Here is a 16160-nt window from a genome sequence, read left to right on the forward strand (position 1 = left end):
CTGAGTTGCGTTGGTAATCAGTGTAATTTATGCTGTCTAATTATACCTTACCCAGCTCAAAAAAAGGGAATGTACAGTAATTACACATTAACTACAGTTGCAAATGCTTCCATGTTTCCATACAGAGTTATGCATTTATCAAACAAGAACAGCTGCAGGTTCTTGCTGAAAAGCTTGACCCTAGTAAGCCTAAAGAGGTAAAAGGATTTCAATATGATTTCTATCCTGTATAATTTGCTAGGTTATTACTAGCGGCAGAGATTTAATTGATTGGAGCCAATGTTGTGTGGTCCCTGAGAGTGAAAGTGATGTGTTGTGCAGGTGCGCTGGGAGGCCCTGCAGGCTCTGTGCTGTGCCCCGCCCTCGGATGTGCTAAGCTGTGAGAGTTGGAGTGGCCTGCGCAGGAACCTCTCTGCTGCCTTGGCTGACCCAGACCCTGACCTCAGTGTAAGTCACTGAATAATGCTCACAGAAAAGTTGGCTCCTATGATAACATGTTCTCAGAGAGATGCCTGTCTTATGACATTTTGAAAATCATATTAAAGAGCCAACAAAGGAGAATGAATACTGTCATCCTTGTTTTGCTTATACAAGGAAAAGAGCTGGCCAGCTTAGTTTGGCAACTGATGATTTCTAATATATTAACTCAAAGTAAAGTAAGCCATCTTCACATATAGTTGCACATTGTCGGTATACTTAGAGTAGACATTTGAAACCTCAGATGAATACAAGGTCCTTAAATAGAAAAGGATACTCTGATATGGGAATTCACCCCCTAGGGAACTTGTGGTCAACTTTAGTTGTTTTCAGTCTGATGAACATTTGTCACAGTGAAATTGCAACAATTCACATCTGTATGAGTCCTATTTCCCAAAGGTTGTCTGTTTCTCTCCTCAGATTTCTCAGTATTATTTTGTTTACTCTCTACTCAGGATAAGGTCCTGCGCTTTTTTGCAAAAACATTCTCCTGTTCGCCACTGAATGTAACAAGGGAGATCTACACCAGTTTAGGTAATTCATTTGTTTTTCCCATATATGTTTCTGAAATGTATAGTAAAAAAAAAAAAAAATCAAAGTCTGATGTGGATGATGCATATTTTGCCTTCTGATAAATAGCCAAAAGTCTGGAGTCTGACTTCCTGTACCATAAACTGAGCCTCCCTACTGGATCAGCGGGGATTGATGTAAACAGACAGGACATTACCCGTCTCCTAAAACAAGTATGCACCCTCTCTAATGGGATACTTTCATGGCAGTTATACCTTTTCTGAAAATGATGTCATTATTATACTTTTTTTTTGTTTTTTTGCCAGATGCGGTTAATGAATGATTTTCAGAAGGAAGTAACAACCTTTTGGATTCGGCACCCAGAGAAGTGAGATGTTTGTTCTATTTTATTAAGTGATCCAAATTAATAGTTTAATCTAGAATTAGATTTAGTATCTTCTTTCTGTCACTAGGTACATGGAGGAGATAATAGAGAGTACTTTCTCTCTCCTGTCCTTCTTCCCTGAACATGGGTTAGAGACACAAGGGTCAGAGAAAGCCTTGAAGCCCATGCACCTCATTGCTTTACTGGATATCAAAGCCACCTGGTTTAAGAAGTGGATGGTGAGCACAATATTAACCTTCTCTAAACACCACAAAAAAACAATCCTCCCCATAAGTAGTCAAACCAATTGTCAGTTCTGAGTGAATATGATGTCAATCCTGTCTCTTCCAGCATGGTTACTACAGCAGGACCGTGGTCTTTAGGCTCCTGGAGAGGAAGTACAAGTCTCTGGTGAGTGAGTGATGACTCATCTTTATGGTTCTGTGACAGTGAGGGTGGTGGATTGATGACGAGCTGATGATTGTCTCTGATTGTCCTCCTTCATGATGATACGTTTGTTTCCAGTTTTATTAAGATTAAAGTTTAGATTGCCTTTATAGCTATTAAAACCTTGCCATACATTTCAGTTTTCTCTTGCAGTATACAGTTGTTGGATGTTGAAGACATTAAACCTTCTATATATCTAGTTATATTTTATTCGCAGGTAGAGTGCTGGAAAATGTATTACCCTCAAACAAATGATTTACTTTACAGGTCTTCAGTTGTATTTTTTCAMTGTTTTCAACATTCCTTTGATGATTGTAATGAGCGCTGTTCTATCCCAGATTGTGGCAGCTCTTCAGCAGTGCATTCATTATTATGACTCCTGTGACCCAGTCAGAGATGAGACGGCTGAGGTCATCCACTCTATGGAGCACCAGCACATCGGTAAATTGAACTTTCATCTACACTGGTATTTCTCCATTCTATTCAAATGATATTGTAACCAAGATCTACTGTAGCACAACACCAATAATCAACATGCAGACCTATTTTGTATTTGGTTGTTGGAGAACATTTCTAATTATTACACAGGACATTTTAATCAGTAGAGGCTAATAGCTTTTTCTGTGGCTTTTCACCTGCTGTACATCCCTTGAGAACTCAATGCAGGCGCCAGGCCCTCCCTCCCAGCTCGCCTCCACCTCTCCCTATTCACCTGGTTCACACGCCTCCTTATCCCACTGAGTGTGGGGTGTTTAGATGCTGAATAAGTCAAGTCTTTTTGAGGCGGCCCGTATCTGCAGTTATCAGACACCCGGTGGTTTGTTTTCCTCTGTCTGTGGTCTTACAGTCTGTCCTCCTCTCCAGGCCCGATGGCTCTGCTGCTATCTATCTATCGCCAGGGCCGAGGAGGGCTCCCATGCTTTGAAAGAGATTACCACTGTGTATACTGTGTAGTCTGGGSAAGAGCAGAGGAGCTGCATAGTGAAATACTGTTAGGGATGGTGGGGTTGGAGGAAATCACTGACTGGCCAAGCTCAGGGAGTAGAATAGCAAAATGTCTATAATATCAGCCAGAGTATATTCAAGTCTGGTCTTTTGAGTCTTGAGAAGCCCAGATTATGTATGGCCATGTAATATGTATTCATAATTTGGTCCATGATACAAATAATGACTTGTGTGAACTAGAGCTCACATGTAATGATTATGCAGTGAGTCAGGAAGCAGGTGCAGAAAGAGAGTTTAATAATAAGACAAGGCAGATGAACAAAACAGGAGTAGTGTACTGAACGTGAAAACAAACCAATTCTGCCTGATGACTGAGGCTACTGAGAGCTAAATAAAGGGAAGGTAATCAAGGTGATGATGAAGTCCAGGTGTGGGTAATGATGGGGAGCAGGTGGGGGTAATGATCGGGAGCAGGTGTGGGTAATGATGGGGAGCAGGTGTGTGTAATGATGGGGGGTAGGTGTGTGTAATGAGAGGAGCAGGTGTGGGTAATGATGGGGAGCAGTGTGGGTAATGATGGGGGACAGGTGTGGGTAATGATGGGGTGCAGGTGTGGGTAGTGTGGGAGCAGGTGTGGGTAATGATGGGGAGCAGGTGTGGGTAATGATGGGGGTGCAGAGGTGTGGGTAAGGATGGGGACGGGTGTGGGTAAGGATGGGAGCGGGTGTGGGTAGGATGGGGAGGCGGGTGTGGGTAATGATGGGAGCGGTGTGGGTAATGATGGGGAGCGGGTGTGGTGTAATGATGGGGAGCGGGTGTGGTAAGGATGGGGAGCGGGTGTGGGTAATGATGGGAGTGGGTGTGAGTAATGATGATGAGCGCGTGTGGGTAATATTGGGGAGCAGGTGTGGGTAATGATGGGAGCGCGTGTGGTAATGATGGGGAGCGGGTGTGGGTAATGATGGTTGCCAGGACCGGTGGTTAGTAGACCGGCGACGTCAAGCCCTGGAGATGGGGAGCGGGTGTAGGCGTGACATCACCATGATTGTGCTAAACAACTAATTGTAAGCTATGTAGGAGGTAATTAGGTAAGGGAGACTGGGGTTATGGAAGTGCAGAAATTATTTAAGCATCCCTTAGGCTTTTTGAAAAAAACTTTTCCTAAGCCTGTATTCTAATTCAGACTAGCTTCTCTCTCTTCTCTCCCAATGCTATATCCACTGAGACCTAAGAATGGCCCATTATTTCAAAGGTACTGTTTCTCCTGAATACAGTACCTTTGATATTTCCTACAACCTCATGTATAGTATGGAAGGCCTAATAAAAAAGATGCGTAATGTCTCTATCCCTTATAGTTCTCCTTAAAACAGAGCGTGCCTCGTGTTGTCTTCTGTGGGGCAGCTCTGCCTTAGAATGAGGCTGCGTTCTTGACCTTGCATTGGATGAACACAGATAAACTGATCCCGTTGTCAGTGATTGTGCAAAAGGCTTTTTTTGTCCCTTGTTTGAACCTGTATTATCAGCACTGCCCGTAGTGTTTTATTGTTTCAGCATATGCTAAAAGGTAGGTTGGTGAAGAAATTGTATTTTGTTTCATATGAAATTACATCAGCATGCTATTTGTTACATGTCGTGAATGGAGTTTCAGCTGAATAAATGTTATAGGAGTTTAGACAGCATGTTATCTCTTTTGTTCCCACTGTTGAAGCATAATCTTGTTTCTGTCCAGGCACTGCTCAAAGGACTCTCTACACTACCAAGGAGCTGGAATATATGTATTTCGTTCACTCATTATGTGTGCTTGGAAGGCTTCTCATGTACACTAATGGGAGAAAGCTCTTTCCCATCACAGTGTGGAAACGCAAAGGTATGAACAGAAATGAATACTTTTTTAAATGGAAAAAACATAGTTTGACAGTTATTTCACAGAAGATATGTAGACCCCATCCTGGAGGAAGAGCTGTTGCATTTCTCTAGGTTGCCACCCTACTGTCTGATACATGTGTAATTTTCTTACAGATCRAGTCAGTCTGACAGACTTGGTTGTCATTCTGATTAGCATCATGTACCAACACCCCAAGCCTCCTCACAGTGACTCATCACATGCAGGTGTGGTTCACGTTGCCTCTCCCATCCCTTGACTCACTATCAAGCCTTCTTTTACACATGCTTCCCACCCTCTCATTAAGATGATGAATTAACTATGCAGAAGGTGCAACAACAGATGAGTTGTTCCACGAAATGAGTGCCTTTTGCATCCCTTTGATATTTTAAGTAGAAATATTGCATTTAAAAGCAAGTTATATTAATGGAAGTGCACTTTAATATAGACCACATGGAGAATTCAATACCTCAGATTTTTATAATGACTGAAGTCTTGTTAAAGTCCCAAAATGCAGCATTTTGATATGTCCCTCGGTGCACCCTTTTTGACATCTACGAAGATTTTTTTTCACCTTCGTTGGCCCTAGTTCTTTTGTTGCTTTGACAAAGTCATTTCTGAATAGTATTATTTATTTTGTCGTTCACGTCTGTCTGTCCCTCATTTTAACCTTTCTRGCCCAGGGYTTCCGCTAGCGGAACACCCACAACATTCCGCTGAAAAGGCAGCGCGCGAAATTCCAATTTTTTTTGTAGAAATATTTAACTTTCACACATTAACAAGTCCAATACAGCAAATGAAAGATAAACATCTTGTGAATCCAGCCAACGTGTCCGATTTTTAAAATGTTTTACAGCGAAAACACAACATATATTTATGTTATCTCACCACCAAATCCAAAAAAGCACAGAKATTTTTTCACAGCAAATATAGCTTTCACAAAACCCACAAATAGAGATAAAATGAATCACTAACCTTTGAACATCTTCATCAGATGAGTCATATGACATCATGTTACACAATACATTTATGTTTTGTTCGATAATGTGCATATATATACATWAAAAAAATCTCAGTTTACATTGGCGCGTTACGTGCAGTAATGTTTTGWTTCCAAAACATCCGGTGATTTTGCAGAAATACTCATAATAAACATTGATAAAAGATGCAAGTGTTATTCATAAAATTAAAGATAAACTTATCCTCTATGCAACCGCTGTGTCAGATTTCAAAATAAACTTTACGGAAAAAGAATAATCTGAGAACGGCGCTCAGAGCACAATCCAGCCAAAGAAATAGTCGCCATTTTGGCGTCAACAGAAGCTACAAAATCACTATAAATATGCACTTACCTTCGAATAACTTCATCAGAAGGCACTCCCTGGATTCCCAGTTCGACAATAAATGACTGAAAAGTTCCATAAAGCCCATCATTTAGCCACTTGTTGTTAGCATGTTCAGCCCACGAATCCATTTTCATGACGCACGAGCAATCCCTCCAGACAAAAACTCAAAAAGTTCCGTTACAGGTCGTAGAAACAAGTCAAATGATGTATGCAATCCATATTTAGGATGCGTTTAACATTAATCATCAATAAGGATCCAACCGGAGAATTTCATTGTCTGAAGAAAGAGCATTGGAACGAGAGCACTCTCTCTCGCTCGCGCGCAAAATGAGAATTTCTGAAGACCACTCAGTAAAATAGCTCATATGAGCCCCTCCTTTATAGTAGAATCATATAACCAAAATCTAAAGACGGTGACATCTAGTGGAAGCTCTAGGAAYTGTTTGCTTATCCATAACTATATGGGGTATCATTTGGCACTGTTTTGAAAATCGAGTTCTCACTTCCTGTTTGGAAGTCTRCTCAGGTTTTTGTCTGCCAAATGAGTTCTGCTCTACTTACAGACATAATTCAAACAGTTTTAGAAACTTCAGAGTGTTTTCTATACAATAGTAATAATAATATGCATGTATTACCTTCTGGGGCAGAGTAGGAGGAAATTCCGTTTGGGTACGCAATTCGTTCAAAGTGGAAACACTGCCCCCTGTCCATAACTTAAGGTCAACCTGTTACGTGAACTGAACTCTTGTTTTAATGTGGTGAAACTATTTATTTTTAAATATATATTTTAAAATAAACATTGAACATCTAATCCTGAAACCATAGTGTAAAAGCAGCTGAGCTGGTTCTACGATTTTTTGGGCTGTGTTCTGGTATTTTGTGGTTGAAAAGTGAGAGGGTCAAACATAACTTGTCAACCCTGCTACCCATAGATAGATAAGCTAGAAATGTTTTAACAATAAAGCCATTTTTGTGAAGCTTTCTTTCAATTGCCCCTCCCTGTTGCCCACAGCAAACTTCCAATTCCCCTGTCATAAGGGGATTTATGGCTGTTTTAAGATTACATTTTGGCACTTTATAGGCACTTACCATAGTCATTTTTTTATTTAACCTCGTGAGATGCGAAATAGTGCTTTATTTATTTAGTTCTTTATGACAGAATGTAAAAATTCCGTGAAATCTAAGTTTGTTTTTGCCCAAGTTACACTACTCAAAGGCACCCAATTGGTGGAACAACTCAGATACTCCAGTATGTGGCTTAGTTTTTATGACAGCCCTTTATCTTGATATGTGTGTTCTAGAGTACACCCACTTTGTGTCTGTCAGACCTTTGTCTAGAGAACGCTGTGATACTCACTGAGACGAGACATAACATCACTGAGACTCAACTTGTGTTGAGCCATTATACGCTGAGTGTACTACTGCTTTTTCTATGATACAGACTGACCAGGTGAATCCAGGTGAAAGCTATGATCCCTTATTGGTGTCACCTGTTAAATCCACTACAATCAGTGTAGATGAAGCGGAGGAGACAGGATATAGAATCATTTTTAAGCATTGAGACAATTGAGACATGGATTGTGTATGAGTGCCATTCAGAGGGTGAATGGGCAAGACAAAATATTTAAGTGCCTTTGAACAGGGAATGGTAGTAGGTGCCAGGCACAACTCAATATTAGGAAGGTGTCCTTAATGTTTTGTACACTCAGTGTATATTATCTGTTGGTGACACCAACACCCATTTTATTGCCCCTTCACTTTCATGAGCAACACTACAATACCTTTACCCCAGTCAAATGATCAATAGTAATGTACCTTCCCTGTCTAAACAGCATGTCCTTTGCCAGTATTCCACAGCTAAAGCCACAAACTATAGCTTAAAATAAACGTATATTTCATGGTCCTTGTTCAAATAATGATTACTGATACTTAGGAATTTTCGTGGCAGTTTCAAAAAATCTTAAACTGAACTGTCCCGTGTGTTTGTGTGCGTGGGTGTATGTGCATGTCTGCATGTGTGTCGTTGCAATTGTGTTTCTAGACACTCTCTCTCCCACCACTCTTGTAATGGAGTTGCTGAGGACCCTGGGTGACCGCACAGAGTGTGCAGTGGAGTGCCTTTACCAAACCCCTGTCATAGAGACACTGCTGGCACCCATCATCACCCTGCTCAAAGGAAAACAGGTCAGCATAAAACAGGTCAACATAAAGCAGGRCAGTATAAAGCAGGTCAGCATGAAACAGGTCTGTATAAAGCAGGTCTGTATAAAGCAGGTCAGCATAAAGTAGGTCAGCATAAAGCAGGTCAGCATAAAACAGGTCAGCATGAAGCAGGTCAGTATAAAACAGGTCAGCATGAAGCAGGTCAGTATAAAGCAGGTCAGCATTAAAGTGGTCAATATAAAGCAGGTCAGTATAAAGCAGGTCAGCATAAAACAGGTCAACATAAAGCAGGTCAGTATAAAACAGGTCAGCATAAAACAGGTCAGTATAAAACAGGTCAGCATAAAACAGGTCAGCATAAAACAGGTCAGTAATAAAGCAGGTCAGCATAAAACAGGTCAGTATAAAACAGGTTCAGCATAAAAAACAGGTCAGTATAAACAGGTCAGCATAAAACAGGTCAGCATAAAACAGGTCAGTATAAAGCAGGTCAGCATAAAACAGGTCAGTATAAAACAGGTCAGCAAAAAAGGTCAGTAAATAAAGCAGGTCAACATAAAGCAGGTCAATATAAGGCAGGTCAGTCAATAAAGCATCTGTTGCATTTTAGTTTACGTGGTACAATATCACGAAATAACTACACTAAAAAAGTACAATCTCTCAGCTCTAATGGTTATAAACCTGTATTTATTCAATATATGTAATGCAGTGTAAGCTGGGGTAAATCCAAGTGTTTATTTGGACATAATATATACAATATTTCAGTTCAGTTCTATATACAAATGAATGAACCAACATCCCCAGCATGATGTTTATTAGTATTGTAGAAATGTGTTGATGTTATGTGGTAAATTAGTTACATTTGCACTGTATGAGTTGTCTGTGTTATTTTGTATTAATTCCGCAATGTGCCCAAAGCCATTTCAATTGTGTTTTGTGTCACAGGCTAAATTAAACTCCCCAGAAACTACATTGATTCATATAGCAGACACTCTCGCAAGAATTGCCACCACTGAGCGAGGATTATCACTTTTCTTATATGAAAGAAATCTAGTTTCTGGTGAGGGGGAAGGGTAAGTAAAAACGTATTTTATACACAGGGTACTTATTCATTGTTTATTATTATGAATATTGCACTTTCAGCATCTTAAGTATACTACAAAAGTATGGCGTTTTTTCTCGTGTACTTACAGAGCACAACAATTTATGTTGGATTGTTAATCCTTGTACATCAAACAATTGAATGGTATACCAGTATGAGTGACGGCTCATGTAATCGATCAGGGTATTTTATTTGTGGTCTAGTATTTCAGCTGCCCATGTAATCGTTCAGTTCACCCAGAGGCTCCTGGCTAAAGAGCTGCCATTGTTARGGAATGCAGAGACATCCTATGGCGTGAGCGGGGCCTTCATCTTCGTGTGTCGGCAGATGTACAACACATGTGAAGGACTGCAGGTGCTCAGGCCCTATGGCCTGCATGAGTGCATCGCTGCAGCTTGGAAAAAGGTATGTTTTAACTCTACTGAAAAGGAAGCAATTTTCCATCATACTAATCAATTCTAAATTTATTGGTCGAGTACACCGTTTAGCAGATGTTATAGTGGGTGCAGCGAAATGCTTATGTTACTAGCTCCTAACAATGCAGTAAAATGTCAAACAGGTACACAAATAATCAATAAAAAAAATAGAAAGAACAAGAAATCTAGAAATAATGGAACGAATCCAATTAACAACCCAAATAGCACTTTAACAGTAATCCAAATGCAATCTATAAGTACTGTATCTATCTGTACTCCAGCACTTTGGATTTCAAATTATACAATGACTGTGAGGTTAAAGTCAGCTTTAGTTACAGCACTTTTTGTACATACAGTGGTTCTTCCTTTAAAAGTTGCGGCGTACTGCAGCACAGCTTGCGGGGTGCCGCAGAATTCTATGTCACGTTATTTAAATGTCAGCCATTGTTGCCAGAATGATGCAATTTACCACCATCTACCACAAATGGTCGCGGCATAAGCTSAAAACTTTGAAAAGAAGAACCACTGTAGTTCCCTCGTTTTAGGGGACCAATATATGAAGGGGAGAAGGCGGGTTAAATAAGGATTTTTAAGGCTTGAGACAATTGATACATGGATTGTGTATATGTGTCATTCAGAGGGTGAATTGACAAGACTAAATATTTAAGTGCCTTAGAATGGGTTATGGTAGTAGGTGCCTGGCGCACACATGAGTGAGTCAAGAACTGCCACACTGCTGGGTTTTTCACACTCAAAAGTGTCCCGTGTGTTTCAAGAATGGTCCACCACCCAAAAGACATCCAGCCAACTTGACACAATGGTGGGAAGCATTGTAGTCAACATGGGCCAGCATCCCTGTGGAACGCATTGTAGTCAACATGGGCCAGCATCCCTGTGGAATGKTTTCAACACCTTGTAGAGTCCATGACCCCGACGAATTGAGGCTGTTTTGAGGGCAAAAGCGGGTATTAGGAAGTTGTTCCTGATGTTTTGTACACTCAGTGTATACTATATCTATATATATATATACTGTATATATATATAAGGTTACATAAGCAAGATTTTAAACTTATCCTAAGACACTCCCAGTGTATCAGCAGTTTTACTAGTTTGATTACTCATTTGCCAGCTAGCATGTATGATATGCTGTTGGCTTTTATGAGCCATTGTCTACGCCTTTATCAATAGGAATTCTAAGTAATCCTTATCCCACATTCAGATACCAAACTCCACCCTCCTAAAATGTTCTCATAAACATATCATGTGAAATACAGTATTAACTATTGTACTTGGTAGGGGGAAGACATCAGAAAAATAATATTTTACCTGTTGAGTCAAATGTCAGAAAGTAAAGGTTGATGATGGTGTTGGAGTCGTGGGTGGCTACACAGTCGCGGGTGAACAGGGAGTACAGGAGGGGACTAAGCAAACACCCTTGAGGGTCCCCCGTGTTGAGGGTCAGCGTGGCGGAGGTGTTGTTGCCTACCCTCACCACCGAACAGTTACAGAGGGTGGTGTTCAGTCCCAGGGTACACAGCTTGGTGATGGACAATGATGTTGAACGCTGAGCTGTAGTCTATGAACAGAATTTTCAAATAGTTATTTCCCCTTTCGTCCAGGTGGGAGAGGGCAGTGTGAAGTGCAACTGAGATTGTGTCATCTGTGGATCTGCTGGGCGGTATGCTAATTGGAGTGGGTCCAGGGTGTCTGGGATGATGGTGTGATGTGTCTCATGACCAGCCTTTCAAAGTATTTCATAATGACAGCTGTGAGTGCTACGGGGCGATAGTCATTTAGGCAGGTTACCTTGGAATTCTTGGGAACAGAGACAATGGTGGTCAGCTTGAAACATGTTGGGATTACACACTGGGACAAGCAGAGATTGAAAATGTCTGTGAAGACACTTGCCAGCTGGTCTGTGCATGCTTTGAGAACGCGTCCTGGTGTTCCGTCTGGCGGCCTTGCGAGAGTTAACCAATTCTCAATTAGAGCTTCGCAACTACCCTCACAAACCCCAGAACAAAACTTTGCCTTCACAATAGCACCTCCACAAGCCAAATATCATGAAAGTTTAAACAAAACCATATTGTCTAAGGCCATTGTTTTGTGATGGGTGTTGCGTATCAGGCAGGCAGCTACAGGAGACAGAGAACTTTCTACACTGCTAATAATGAATCCCTGTGAGCCCTGTGCCTCTATGGAGGAAGGTAGAAAGACTGGAGAAATGAGATGCAGAGCCTCTAACATGACTGCTGAACTCCTCATTATTGAAGTTCAGTGTACAGGTTCAGGGGACAAAAACAAAGGCTCAAGCTGAAGGTTTCTTTTCTCTCTCACAGACAAGCTCCCTGTCAGAAAGAGTTCCCACCCCGGTTCCCGGAGCCATCCCCGGCACGTCCTCTCAGGAGCTGCAGAATGTGTACGTTTCTTTGTGTCTCCCCCTGCAGGCAAACAGCATCTATTATAATTATGTTGTGATTTTATTTTCAGTCACCCCTCTAGCATGTTGTTAGGAAGGATAAATAAGATGGAAAATAATGAGTCTTCCCATCAATCTTTCCTTCTGCTGTCTGTTCACACAGAGTGGTTTGGGAGGAGACTTTGCTGGACAACCTGCTGAACTTCGCTGCCACACCGAAAGGCCTGCTCCTCCTCCAGCAGACTGGAGCCATCAATGAGTGTGTCACCTACATGTTCTCCAGGTTTACCAAGAAACTACAGGTATGGAGAGAAAACACCATGGTAGGGATGAATAGGCAAAATTGAGTCCACTACCCTACTTAGTATTTATAACGCCCAGCTATATACAGTATACAGTTGAAGTCGGAAGTTTACATACACCAAATATATTTAAACTCAGTTTTTCACAATTCCTGACATTTAATCCAAGTAAAAATTCCATGTCTTAGGTCAGTTAGGATGACCACTTTATTTTAAGAATGTGAAATGTCAGAATAAGAGTAGAGAGAATGATTTATTTCAGCTTTTATTTCTTTCATCACATTCACAGTGGGTCAGAAGTGTACATACACTCAATTAGTATTTGGTAGCATTGCCTTTAAATTGTTTAACTTAGGTCAAACATTTCAGGTAGCCTTCCACAATCTTCCCACAATAAGTTGGGTAATTTTCCTGCTTCATGATGCCATCTATTTTGTGAAGTAAAACAGTCCCTCCTGCAGCAATGCACCCCCACAACATGATGCTGCCACCCCCGTGCTTCACGGTTGGGATGGTGTTCTGCAGCTTGCAAGCCTCCCCCTTTTTCCTCCAAACATAACGATGGTCATTATGGCCAAACAGTTCTATTTTTGTTCATCAAACCAGAGGACATTTCTCCAAAAAGTACGATCTTTGTCCTCATGTGCAGTTGCAAACCGTAGTTTGGCTTTTTTATGGCGATTTTGGAGCAGTGGCTTCTTCCTTGCTGAGCGGCCTTTCAGGTTATGTCGATATAGGACTCGTTTTACTGTGGATATAGATACTTTTGTACCTGTTTCCTCCAGCATCTTCACAAGGTCCTTTGCTGTTGTTCTGGGGTTGATTTGCACTTTTCGCACCAAAGTACGTTCATCTCTAGGAGACAGAACGCGTATCCTTCCTGAGCGGTATGACGGCTGCGTGGTCCCATGGAGTTTACACTTGCGTACTACTGTTTGTACAGATGAACGTGGTACCTTCAGGCGTTTGTAAATTGCTCCCAAGGATGAACCAGATTTGTGGCGGTCTTGGCTGATTTCTTTTGATTTTTCCATGTCAAGCAAAGAGGCACTGAGTTTGAAGGTAGGCCTTGAAATACATCCACTGGTACATCTCCAATTGACTCAAATTATGTCAATTAGCCTATCAGAAGCTTCTAAAGCCATGTCATCATTTTCTGGAATTTTCCAAGCTGTTTAAAGGCATAGTCAACTTACTGTATGTAAACTTCTGACCTACTGGAATTGTGATACAGTGAATTATAAGTGAAATAATCTGTCTGTAAACAATTGTTGGAAAAATTACTTGTGTCATGCACAAAGTAGATGTCCTATCCYACTTGCCAAAACTAGTTTGTTAACAAGACATTTGTGGAGTGGTTGAAAAACGAGTTTTAATGACTCCAACCTAAGTGTATGTAAACTTCCGACTTCAACTGTACATATGCTGGTACCGCTACACTGAATTTGATGTATTAATGTCTCTTTATGTAGCCTTACTGCCCAATGTATACATCATGTACTGCAAACGTGGGCACAATTCCCTGCTGATTTAATTACCTTCCTTYTTTTGCGTACATTTTGCTCCAGATTGTAATTAAGCTAATCTATTTTTAATTTGCGCCATTGTTTTGTAATTAGTTAAGAATCTTTACGCATGAAATCACTTTGTATTTACATTTATAAATGTTTTAAATCTTGCATTTCAGATTTTAGTCCTATCTGTAGTTAATGCTCATTACTTTGATTCATCCACAATATTGGTGAAAATGTGCTTGGAATCTGAGGCTTAATAGGCTTAAATTCTGTAGGTCTTTCTTGCATTTTCCACTTGTTGTTTTACTTTCATCTTTATTTTTGATCAATTGTTTGAGCTAGTGATTTACATCAAATCAATTAACAGAAATACGGTGTATTTATACATCTGAGTGCCATTTCGATAACCCAGAGGATAGAACAATGCCTCTGGCCTAACTAATGTGTTCCCATTTTCAGAATAAACAAATATTCTTCACACAAAGACATGCACACACATACACTTTTTGATTATGCAAGATAGTAAAAWCTTTTGGCTAATAGCAATTATGGGCTATTTTCAAATCTGTGAAAACGCTTTCCTCCAGGTCAGCCGATGTGAGAAGTTTGGCTACGGTGTGATGGTAACACAGGTAGCAGCAACAGCCCCCGGTGTGGTGGCTTTACACAGTTCTGGTACAGTAATACTACTAGTAAAACAGAGCATATTGTTATACAGTGTTAACACATGAGTTACCCCTCAGTATGTCCTGGCAGGTTTTGTGCAGGCCTTAGTGGTGGAGATATGGTCAGTCCTGGAGTGTGGGAGAGAGGATGTGAGGGTCGTTTACCCCAAGTCCACCCCCATGGACCCCATTGACAGGAGCTGTCTGAAGGTAAATTATTTTGCTCAGATCTTTACAGTGCCGTGTGTTTCAACGTCCATGGTTTTCTCATGCAGCCTCCTGAGGATAATCAGCAGGACAACTCAGCCTTGGTATTCACAGTCAGCCTTTCTTGGTCATCAGGTCAGAGAGAGGACTTACTACAGAAAGTGCTCATGAACGGGATGGATGGTTTATTTCAGTGAGCAGTGCTCTGATTGACATTGGTGTTATGACTGTGGGCCCTGTTCTGTTAGCTATTCATGGTGGGTGGGTCAAAGGTTGAGTGGTAGGTCTATATCATATTCAGACAGGATAGGAACCAGAATGACAAGAATGACAATAATGTTTTTGTTTTGCTGCCATTTATCCCCTAAATTAAATAACGGTATCTAACAGATAATAGCCTAGCTCTTGTTTTCGGTTGTTTTATTTCAATACGGTCTTTTATATTCACCAATCTACAGGAAGTAATCTACTCAGGTATTCACAGTTGGTGTTCATCAGTTTAAGATGATCTAGCAATATGTCAGTCCTCTGATACGCCTCAGCAATACACACTGTCTGGAGCACATGTGAATGTAATTGTCATCCCTTTGATCCTTTTTTATTGAAATGCAGTATAGATCATTAGACCTATAACGTTCCTTTTGAATAAATAGAATGTAGGAAAGAAACACAAAAAATTGCTGCACCCCAACCTTGTCATAAACCCAAACTCATTTCATCTTGACCTTAGCTTTTCAGAACAACCAAATGATGTATGACTGTATGACTGTTTTGACCRCACCCCTCCCCTTCCCCCCAGTCGTTCCTGTCCTTGGTCAACCTGCTGTCCTCCCCCTATGCTGTGTGGGAGCTCCTGGGACAGCAGCCTCTGCCCAACAAGGCTGAGTACAACCTAAGGGAGATGCCCACATCCATTACAGTCAGTCCCGACCCTCACACCCTACCAGGAGAATGCTGGACTTGACATACACTTGTATCTGTTTCCTATGTTGGATATGGTTTTAACATCAGTTTGTTCGGATTATGCTACCCATAAATAAAATGTATTGCTTCAGATATGTGAAAATGTGAAATATAAGATTATGCAGACAATGTCAAAGATAAGGTAGTACCAAAAGGTGAATAAATGAAGATAGTTCACTCGGGCCATTTACCATTGGAAAACAATGGTCAGTTCCGGTCTGCTTAACGGGGTGGTTCTCTCATAGACACCAATGCAATAGCAGCTGGGTCTGGTCTGCTTAGTTTATTGAATGTAATGTAACCAGAAAAAAATGAGGGAGTGGGGTGTGTCGCTTCATCTTCTGTCTCTGGTAGTACTTTTTAATGTGGTTGCAGTTCCAGGTTTTGCCATAGGAGGCCACACTTACATTGGTTGTG

At 40.9% G+C, this 16160-nt stretch overlaps 1 protein-coding gene across 3 annotated transcripts in view; it reads left to right on the forward strand.

The window, feature by feature from the left end:
* The window catches only part of LOC111973098 (TBC1 domain family, member 32), a 38573-nt gene that overhangs the window by 1659 nt on the left and 20754 nt on the right, over nt 1-16160 (forward strand). For 2 of the 3 annotated variants that reach the window (XM_024000314.2, XM_024000316.2), the window contains exons 5-22: nt 126-197; nt 322-447; nt 933-1011; nt 1117-1220; nt 1314-1375; nt 1461-1611; nt 1724-1783; nt 2158-2260; nt 4494-4631; nt 4784-4873; nt 8034-8176; nt 9101-9228; nt 9461-9662; nt 12013-12092; nt 12256-12394; nt 14496-14583; nt 14665-14783; nt 15580-15699. In XM_024000314.2, the coding sequence (XP_023856082.1) occupies nt 126-197; nt 322-447; nt 933-1011; nt 1117-1220; nt 1314-1375; nt 1461-1611; nt 1724-1783; nt 2158-2260; nt 4494-4631; nt 4784-4873; nt 8034-8176; nt 9101-9228; nt 9461-9662; nt 12013-12092; nt 12256-12394; nt 14496-14583; nt 14665-14783; nt 15580-15699 (2004 nt within the window). Of the gene's footprint in view, nt 1-125; nt 198-321; nt 448-932; nt 1012-1116; nt 1221-1313; nt 1376-1460; nt 1612-1723; nt 1784-2157; nt 2261-4493; nt 4632-4783; nt 4874-8033; nt 8192-9100; nt 9229-9460; nt 9663-12012; nt 12093-12255; nt 12395-14495; nt 14584-14664; nt 14784-15579; nt 15700-16160 lie in introns of all 3 variants that reach the window. The other variant, XM_024000315.2, reaches the window with a different exon arrangement.

This window comes from Salvelinus sp. IW2-2015, linkage group LG14 (genome assembly GCF_002910315.2).
Source record: "Salvelinus sp. IW2-2015 linkage group LG14, ASM291031v2, whole genome shotgun sequence".
Classification (NCBI taxonomy): Eukaryota; Metazoa; Chordata; class Actinopteri; order Salmoniformes; family Salmonidae; genus Salvelinus; species Salvelinus sp. IW2-2015.